General features: G+C 39.7%; 1 protein-coding gene across 1 annotated transcript; it reads right to left on the bottom strand.

The window, feature by feature from the left end:
- Window positions 1-2,597: 2,597 nt before the first annotated feature.
- Window positions 2,598-6,373, bottom strand: LOC114663257 (cytoglobin-1-like). The gene is made up of 3 exons (XM_028816997.2): window positions 6,201-6,373; window positions 5,150-5,366; window positions 2,598-2,727 (listed from the first exon to the last, which is right to left on the bottom strand). The coding sequence occupies exons 1-3, from the start codon at window positions 6,293-6,295 to the stop codon at window positions 2,599-2,601; spliced, it is 441 nt and encodes a 146-aa protein (XP_028672830.1). The 5' UTR covers window positions 6,296-6,373; the 3' UTR covers window position 2,598.
- Between the last annotated feature and the right edge of the window lie 3,514 nt (window positions 6,374-9,887).

Raw genomic sequence — 9,887 nt, 5'->3', positions numbered from 1 at the left:
GGATTATTTATTTATGTAATTCTTTATTGCACTGTTTTACACAATTTGAATGCACTTTAAATTCTGTTTGACATAAACTCATTCTTTTGAGTAGCAAGTCTTGCAGTTGTTTAGTCCTTTGCTTGGGTTCCTCCTTGGTTGTAACTATCACAGTGCCAAAGCTCTAGGCATATGGGACATCACAGGGGGACTGTTTAGGAACAAGTGTTACAGGACGGTTGCAAAATTGAACACCACAAGTGAAGAGCTCAAAACAAAATAGAAGCAAATTGCCCAACTTATTAGTGCACCAACTGACTGTTCGGTAGCTAACCTGCACGGCTGGGTTTTTCTCCCCCTTATGCACTGCAGCCTAGGTGAATTACCCTAACTTGCCTTAATGGTGGTGTGTGTCTGGGTGTGTGCCTTTCTAAATGATGTCCAGTCAATTCAGTTTGGCACAGCTGGACTCCAATCACTTTCTGGAAACATCTCGAGAAGGATTCAAGCAAACCGGGTGCAACTGACCACAATTTGGAGTGCCACAGCAAAGGGGCTGAGTACTTATTGAAATGAGAAATTTGTTTTTATTTTTTTTAATAAATTTGCAAACCTTTCTGAAAACATGTTATCACTTTGTCATTATAGGTTTCTGAGTGTTTCCCATTTCCCATGTATCTATTTAAAATGAAGCCTACAGCACAATAAAGTGTGCAGAAAGTGAAGGTATTTGAGACTTGCTGAATCCACTATAGAACACATCTTTTAAGGACAGTGGCAAAGTGTAAGTATTTACAAAGTGTTAAGTGATTAGAATTGGACATGGTCTGGTTTATACTTGACGCATCTGTGCTGGGTGCGAGGACTGCGTAGAAAGAATGACGTCAGACCTGGAGGCATGCGCCTTCCTTTCTGCGCGTCAAGATTTTCCAAACTACACAGCACGGTGGAAGCGGCAACTGTGAATCCAAAATGGTAAGGCTGGATACACGAGAGCCAGAATAATGAATGAAGGGCTGACCTAACAGGTCAAAAGAACACATGCAAAAACATTTGAAATGCATCTGCTTGTTATGTAGGTACCCTGCTCATGAGAATATTACACTCGCTTTTTCTTCACCACTTTTGGTCTGACGCTCCACCGTCTCCTTTTCTTCCTCATAAAGTCAGTAGTAGCAGGCACAGCACTTCCTTCATAGTCTCACACGCTCTGCTGTGATTTTATTAGCTATGTGACAATGACCAAACTCTGTCACTTATTGACTAGGAGAATGTGAATGCGCTGATCCAACGGGCCTCACCAAGTGTTTTGGTTGCTCACCATGTGTACATCGACTTCACGAGGTAAGTAAACCACCGTTTTATCGCTTACCGTTTTACAGTGTTAATACAATACAGTATGTAAAACATACTACAGTATTTGGGTTGTCTCTTACATCTTGAGTTTAATTACTTATTTGTGTATTTAAACCTCCTTCTCAGAGAATGATCAGTAGATTCACAAGCCCTCTTTCAGGCAGCATGAAGCATGAGGAGGGTCCGGGAAAAGTAAACTTTAATTAGATCTGCATGTTGGCAGCTAGAAGAAAAGGTTAATGCTGCACTTTCATGTAGAACAGCCATTGCTCGACTTTATTATAACATCATAGTCACCAGTTAGAGGACTCAAAATATCACAATAAGCCATTGTTCAATGCTCAACTCTTAGCTTTATTCATGCATTAATAGCTTGTCTATATAACTGCACAATTATTATACATCTAACACAATTTGAGCTTAGACATGTTAACAGTTGAGAGTCTGTATTACAGTAAACCACCTCAGCCAAAACTCTACTCACATAGCTCTTGCCAGGAGATCTCCGTGTACATGGCGTGGAGGTCCGATGCCATTTTTAGGGACTCAGGTAGCCAGCCTAAAACTAAAGCTGCTACTCAGATTTGGGGCATTAGCCACAGCTTCATGGCAATGGAACCCAATAATGTTCAGTCTGCCAGACGTGCCACCGTGGTGGAAAAGAAGTTTTGAAAATCAATCGGGGGTGACTTGCTCTGTGATGATGCTTTGCTGATGAGAGATTTATTAGTGCTATCACATTCTGAAAGCTTAAGGTAAAGATAGATAGATAGATAGATAGATAGATAGATAGATAGATAGATAGATAGATAGATAGATAGATACTTTATTAATCCCAGGGGGAAATTCAATAATGAATAATGGCAGCATATGGATCCTTGTCTGTTTCCAGATCTATTAGCCAGCTCTGTGATTATCAGCGGCCTGAGCTGTGAAAGTTAGTTTTTTAATATTTTTCAGATTTTTTTTTTCAGTGGCTAGATAATTGCTTTGATAATATTTGCCATGTGGCATGACTCATTTTATTGTGTACACACAGAAATATACTGGAGCGCAGTTTGTGATGAAGCTGGCTGAGGACAGACTTTTCTGCACATAAGGAATACATTTCATCTTATCTAATTCTGATTGTTTTACAACATTAAGGTACAGGTCAGGATAACATGTTAATATTCTGATATTTATATATATGTATAATAGTTTAGATCATTTCATTCCACTTGAAGTCCATGTCTCATAATCGGTGTTTTATGTTTTTGTTATTTACCAGCCTGACTCCTTGTACACAGAATTGACTTGGGCACACAGAGCATTTGCAACTTTCTCCATTCCTCCACGACCTTCACCTCCAAATTTTTCATCAATGATTGCCAGAATGACATCGCAGATGACCTGTATAAAAATAAAATATTGTTATTGGGTAACATAGTAGCATTTGATTATTGCACAATGAGAGCCTGAAAGTATTATTATTTTTTTTCTTTTCAGGGGCTGTGGTCTTCACTGTACTATCTGTCCTCTGGCATTGGCACAGTATGTGTGGCTGAATTTCCGTTAAAGATCTTTTGGAGTGAATTGTTGCCTTATATCAACTTGTACACTGCCCTTATCTTTACTGAGCTACAAGGGCTGTTCGGTGAGTGTGGCCATTTTATACACTTAGGCTGTGTGGCTGTTGTGTCAGTCTCTTATGAATTAACTTATACAGCAATACGATGTGCTCCAGTGTAGCCAGACAAAGGACCTGAGGCGGCACAGCTGGCCCTCATAATCTCCTCAGATGTTACAAGCTGAGGCTGCAAGATATAAGACTCTGTGGTGTCTTTACTTGCCATTAGATTATGTCTGCATTTCCTTGATCACTCGATAACACCTCAAGTGTCTGCCAATCCATTTATTCTCAAGCCTGTTTTGTCATTTTTGGTGTGGGTGGATAGAGTACTGCCATTCAAATTACAAAAGAAAGGAGAACTGGAGATTGTCATGGCAGTATCGAGCTCAAAATTGGTGCCAGGTCTGAATAAAACTTCACTCTGTTGCAGGTCACATGCATACAGACCCAATGGAGAGATCTGAGGCAGTCAAGCTAACATAATTTTGGGAGGAAACCACAGTCCCCCTGGGAAAACTCGTGTGTAGAAGGTGCAGAATGTACCCAAGTTCCAAGTGGTGTGCCACTATACATTCCAAACTTAAATGAGAAAAGCAGGTAGATTTATAATGGTGGACCGTGACTGCTCTCTGATTATTAGCTAAGTCCTATGTTTTTTGTGTTATTTGGAAGTAGAGTGTTGTGCCGTGTTAGCCATAGATTGATACGGGAGAAAGACGGGTGAAATGACACCTTTTGTAATTCTTTGTTGTATTTGAAAAGATTTGTTGTTTGTTTATGTGTTTAACTTCTGCTCAAAGCTCAATTTTCCTCTTGGATCTATCTATCTATCTATCTATCTATCTATCTATCTATCTATCTATCTATCTATCTATCTATCTATCTATCTATCTATCATATAGTGCCTTTTATATCTGTCTGTCTGTCTGTCTGTCTGTATACTTAATTGAAAAACACTTGTGAGAGGAACGGGTATTCCTGTTATTTTCTTGTCTGTCTTATGTCTTTACTCGTATCACCGAAAACATTACACTTTCTGCAAATATTCTTGTTACTAGTTGTGAGGAAGAAACAGTTATTTCTCTAAACAAATATGAAAGTTACTGCATGAATTATTAGCTGTGGAAATAAATAAAGTACATAAAGTAAATAACTTCCCATTGACCTAAACCTCAATTAAGCACATTCAAAAATGTATGTGTGTATCGTCGAGCTTCACAAAAAATAAACATATATCAATCGTTTATTCATTTTTGAAATACTTCATCTATTTCGGGATCATGGGAGCTGGATCTGGTGCAAGGTAGGAATGACCCTTGGAGATTATATCTGTCCAACGCAGGGCACACTCCCTCCCTCACGCTTGGCAATTCAGAATTGCCAATTAATCTATCACATATGACTTTGGAAAATGGAGAGGGGGCACACACATATGTGAAGGGTAGGGGAAGGGATATAACTCCTCAGAGACTTCCTCTATTATGGTACTTGGACTCAGGAGCTGTGACAGTAAAGCTAACCATTGTGCTACTTCCATGTTTATATATCATATTCCATAATAATATTCAACGGACCTGCTTAAACTAATGCAGGGCTTGCAGGGGGTTGAAGCCTGTCCTTGCTGCATTGGTTGCAAGATAGGAATGAACACTAGGTGGGACATCAGACCATTGTGGAGTGGTGGCTCTGAGGCTAGGGATCTGCACTGACAATCGGAAGGTTGCCGGTTCGAATCCCGTAAATGCCAAAGGAGACTCTGCTCTGTTGGGCCCTTCAGCAAGGCCCTTAACCTGCAATTGCTGAGCGCTTTGAGTAGTGAGAAAAGCGCTATATAAATGCAAAGAATTATTATTATTGCAGTGCCCACTTGTGCACACACCCACACTCGCTCACGTATGGCCAATCTAAGGTCACCACACACATACATATTCTTAGATGTGGAAGATGCGTTCAAATTCAACACCGTCAATGTCTAAACTTGGGATTTCAACCTAGGATGTGAAATCTTATCACTAGCTGTGGTATCACGTGCTTTAATATAATATGAAAACATTATGAATTTGAACATGTCTGTTTGACTTTTCTCTTCATATGTCACCTTCTGCTGTTCACAGATGATTCTATTTGACTGCCAGAGATAATCATTTTTATCAGAGTTCACATACAGTGTGCAAGTTTGCATTTCTGTCTAAAGCTCCTTACCCGGAAGTTTTTGGGGTCCACCTTGAGCTGAGTTGCATGTTTTTTAGCAAGTGGGGCAACCACCCCATTGAAGCCATCAGCGCTGTCCAAGTGCTGGATCATGTCATTTAATGCTGTTAGTACAGTCTTTCCATGGGCTCTGACCTGAGCTGACCCCTCATCCAGCCCACCAAAGTGGCTAAAGTAGGACTTGGTCTCTGGGTGGTCTGAGAACATCCTATGGAAGCAAAGTAAATTTATGAGAGAAAATAAAATGCTGCTCATTAGCCCCTGCTAAGCTGTATGTACATAACTATTCAGCAATAAAGAAGGAGAGTATTTTTTGAAGTCCTATCAGAGTTGGATCCCTATATAATAGTGTATATACTAACATTGTATTTATTTAAAAGAAAAAAATATATTATGTAAAGATTCTTGGCTCAGAGGTGTTGCAGATAAATTGTCAACTTATATTGACTAATCAGGCAGCTTAAGTGGTTGATTATCTTCATGCATTTACACATTACAGTTTACAGTCATAATTATTAATAAGTAGTGTGTATATATATATATATATATATATATATATATATATATATATATATATATATATATTTAGAGTATGTGTGCTTTTGTGTGGACATGTCTGTAATGTTGTGGTTTTATTTCTGTTTGTAAATTTTAAGGTTAAGGATGAGAGACATTTCAAGTTAAGTGTGTTCTACTCATTAATCATGGCACCAGAGAGTGGCAGCATGTTTCATGTTGATTAACACATGCAAGTAAGAATCACACTGGACTCTGTACACATGGCAGTAACTTCTCTATAAATGTGTCCAGAGCACTAAGCTCTGTACACTGTTTGTGAAGTGCAGCATATACAAATAAATCACACAAATCTGAAAACTTCTAATGCTGCGAAAGGAATGACAGCATTTAAAGTGCAGTGACAAGCTGCCAGCTGCTGGTGGAAATGCATTAGACGTCCTTTCTCATTGGCCTCAGTCTGCCCTCCTAACTCTTATCTCTCTACCCATAATTAACCATTCCTGGGGTATCAGTCTTTCCTTACCTTGCTAACACTGCAGCACCATTGTCCTCTGGGCTGGCAAAGATTTTTGACCAGACGCCACGGGCAGCAGCAATATCACCAGCAGGTACAGCCATGGTTGTAGTGAAGAAGTTGCAGCAGAGCTTTCTGAAGCTGTTTCCTGGAGGTTTTGGAGATCTTGTTCTTGGAGCTCCAAACCTGCTGGTATTTATACTTGCAGACTGGCCTTGGGTGGGCAGAGGCAAATGTCTTAATGCTGGCTTAACAATCGGTTTAAGGAGGGGGGGAATGATACTAATTACTTGGGCATAATCTGCTCATTATTTGAAAAGCGCATACTTGGTTCAAAGTCGAATGAAGTCAGCTGACAAGACTGCTTTAACTACTTACTTGCTGTCCAAAAAGAGTAAAAATGTGACCCGAAAAAGAAGTCTAATATCCTTTATATCAACATTCATAAAGCTATGACATATTGTACCATTCTGAGACAACATCTACTGGTCACTGGAGTAAAATTCATGGTTTGTACTATTAACAGTGCTTCGGATTTCAAAAATTACTGTAGCACGGAAGTGAAGGAGACATCTTCATTGAGCTTTCTGAGAATCAGTTGTAGTCTTCAAGCAGTGGCGAATGACATGAGGTGTAAACATCTGCTCCTTTCTCATGGTAACTGGCCTTATTTGCTGTTATGATTGCTGTGGATGTGCCAGTCTATTACAGGGTACCCTCGCTCCGGCTGGGAGAGTTTAAGAGACAGTGGTTAACATGATACATACACTACATCTTTGGGATGTGGGAGTGCAAACCGAGTACCCTAAAAGAGACGTGGACTGTAGTGAGATTGAGGTTCAGACTGGCCTGTGGTGTCACTGACATCTAAATGCAGGACAATGGTTTGTGTTTATGACTCATTTGCTCTTTTCATACTTTATTTGAAGCTGAATATTCAGTGAGGTCTAAATGAAAGGTAAATGTGTCTTGTATGGTAACTCTTGCCATTTATAGCTTTTGGAGCTTTATGTGGTTTGAAGACGTTTGCAAGCAGTGTTTTTTGAATTTTTATTTTTTAGAAATATAATTTTGACAAATTACTTTCTTTGGCTTTACAAGTACAGTAAACTGTTGGAGCACTTAGGTTGTCACTTTTTGGAGGAATATGTGTATGCATTGTCACACACATACGCATAGGAGGCAGCTAAGGGGCCTGAATGAGAGTAATTGCATGTCAGACCAGGGGGGGGGGCAGAGTGCACTAAATCTTTCTCTCACTTCTCTGCAGACCAGTTATGGGAAACCCCGCCTGGTCCTGATGACATCACTTCCGGTTCTGGGCCCACTGATTATGTCGCTTTCGGTTCCAGCCCCTCTGATGATGTTACTTCCTCCATTGTTTTATTTTTCTCACCTGCTAGTCTGGGGCACCCCTACGTTTAGCCAATGGTTCTGCCTTGGTGGGGAGGAGAGCACTGTCCTCCAAGAGAGCATAATAAGCCCCTTTTGCCTCCCTTGTCTGGACCAGCCCAATCCTTTGAGCCCCTCCCGCACACTCCCCATGTTTGTTAGTTTGCCTGGTTATGTGTACTGGGAGTGGAGCCTGCACTGGGTCTTTCCGAATGAATTCCCCACCCAGAAACTCGGCCATGGTTCTTCCCCACCTGAATATTCATCAGGTCCTGCTCCTGGTTCTTCTGGGAGTCCACCATCCTGCCAACTACTCCAGTTGTCAGAATCATGACAAAAGAGACACAAAAAGATTTGGGGCAGCCAGCCGTATATTATTCCTGGTTGCAAAATGGATATTGACAATGTACAGACTGGGGTCCTCAACAGAACTGATTTGACAGCACAAAGATGACAGCTTTAAAGCATAGTGAAGGAAGTGATGTCATCAGTGTGGCCGGAACCAGAAGTGACGCCATTAGTGGGCCTGGAACTGGAAGTGACATCATCGGGGCCAGATGGGTTTTCCCATAACTGGTCTGCAGAGAAGTTAGAGAAAGAGTTACTGCACTCCGCCACCCCCTTGTCTGGCATGGAATTACTCTCATTCAGGCCCTTTATCTGCCTCCCAAGCGTTTCCCACACTTTAATAAAAAGCCTTGTGTGTTGCTGGACTTGTACCTGTATCTGTTGTGTCAGGTGTTTGGGATGCTGGTGGCAACAGTGTATAATTTTTATGTGATGAAAAAAATAATTAATTTTGAATTTGAAAATGATGTATTCCACTGCAAGGCAGATCATATGCAATCACAGATGCTGAGAAGAGAAAGAAAATGCAAAATACTTACATGAATAATACTTACCAACAAGAAACATTGCTATCATTACATTTAAATGTATCAGAGAAAACAAATGATAAACTTACATTGTAAATAATATTAAATGCAAATATTAATTTGTTATATCTGTTTATTTTGATTTTAGGACTGCAAGGAGCTTGAGCTTAATGTTGGCAGCATCATAGCATCAAGTGCAAGATGGATAAACTGCAATGTATTCAGTATGTTGCTAATGGAGAACTTAGTTGATTTTAAAGGGGAGGTAAAGTCTCACAGCGGTCACCACTGCTGCCCGATGACGGCATTGTCTCAGTCTGAGTGGAGTTTGTGTAGTTCCATGTCTTTGTGGGTTTTCCTCTGACATCCCAGGGACATGTAGATCAGGGTCATTGGCTACTCCAGACTGGCCTTCTGTTTCTGCGGGTGTGTGAATGAGATGGTCTCTGTATTCATACACACACACACACACACACACACACACTGCCTATAGAAAGTATTTGCCCCATTTTATTGTTGTACAACATTAAACCACAGTGGATTTCATTTGACGTTTTGAAAGCTGCTCAACAGAAAAAGACCATTTAATGTCAAAGTGGAAACAGACTTCTGCAAAGTGGTATAAAAATAATGAAATGTAAAGAACAAAACAATTTGTCACATTCATATCCTTCAAGTCGGTGTTTATTACAATCTCTTTTGGTGGCCATTCCAGCCTTGAGTCATGTGCACAGGTCTCTGTCAGCTTTGCACATCTGCACACTGACATTCTTACCCATGTGTCTTTGCATAACTGTGTAGACTGAAGGCTGTCATGGCTGGCAAAGGCGCATCTGCTAAATGTTAACTTGTGCCATCAATTTTTTGGTGTTTAATTTTGTTATTAGTTTAGACTACTTGGCAGAGATCTGTTTTTACTTCGACATTCGAGAGTCTTTTTCTGTTGATCAATGTCAAAAAAAAACAAACAAACTCCACTGTGATTCAGTGCTCTATAACAATAAAATGTAAAAATGTCAAATGGTGTGAATACCCAACAAATACCAGCAAATTATTTTTTAAGTCACTCATATCAATGAAATCTTGGAAAATGAGAATCCTTACTTATAAAAGACATTCAGCGGTTAATGCTTTGGAAATGTAAAACTCAACAGTTTTTACATTCTTTGCCACTGTAATGATAGTCCGTGATTTATATTTACCTGCATTTTACAATTATATTTTTAATTTAGAGACATTTTGTGAACAAAAGTGAATGAATGACCAATTCCAATTCCCACTAATGCTCCATTAAATTTAACTTCAACATACGTACAACAATGAACAAGGTAATCATTCACATTCATGAATTTTCATTTAAATGGCCAGAAAAACAGAAGACTTTAAGAAATCTAACCTTAAAATAAAAGGCAAACTTTTGAAACTTTAT

Source organism: Erpetoichthys calabaricus, chromosome 12, assembly GCF_900747795.2.
Source record: "Erpetoichthys calabaricus chromosome 12, fErpCal1.3, whole genome shotgun sequence".
Lineage (NCBI taxonomy): Eukaryota > Metazoa > Chordata > Cladistia > Polypteriformes > Polypteridae > Erpetoichthys > Erpetoichthys calabaricus.
The sequence above is the reverse complement of the archived record's forward strand: the minus strand, read 5'-3'. Positions and strand labels throughout refer to the sequence as shown.

What these genes read in the sequence shown, in the direction of transcription:
- LOC114663257 (XM_028816997.2), bottom strand. Translation starts at nt 6,295, where the DNA reads ATGGCTGTACCTGCTGGTGATATTGCTGCTGCCCGTGGCGTCTGGTCA. An exon ending in GGTGCTGCAGTGTTAGCAAG is followed by an intron (nt 5,367 to 6,200) that starts GTAAGGAAAGAC and finishes TTGCTTCCATAG; the next exon opens with GATGTTCTCAGACCACCCAG. An exon ending in TGGACCCCAAAAACTTCCGG is followed by an intron (nt 2,728 to 5,149) that starts GTAAGGAGCTTT and finishes ATTTTTATACAG; the next exon opens with GTCATCTGCGATGTCATTCT.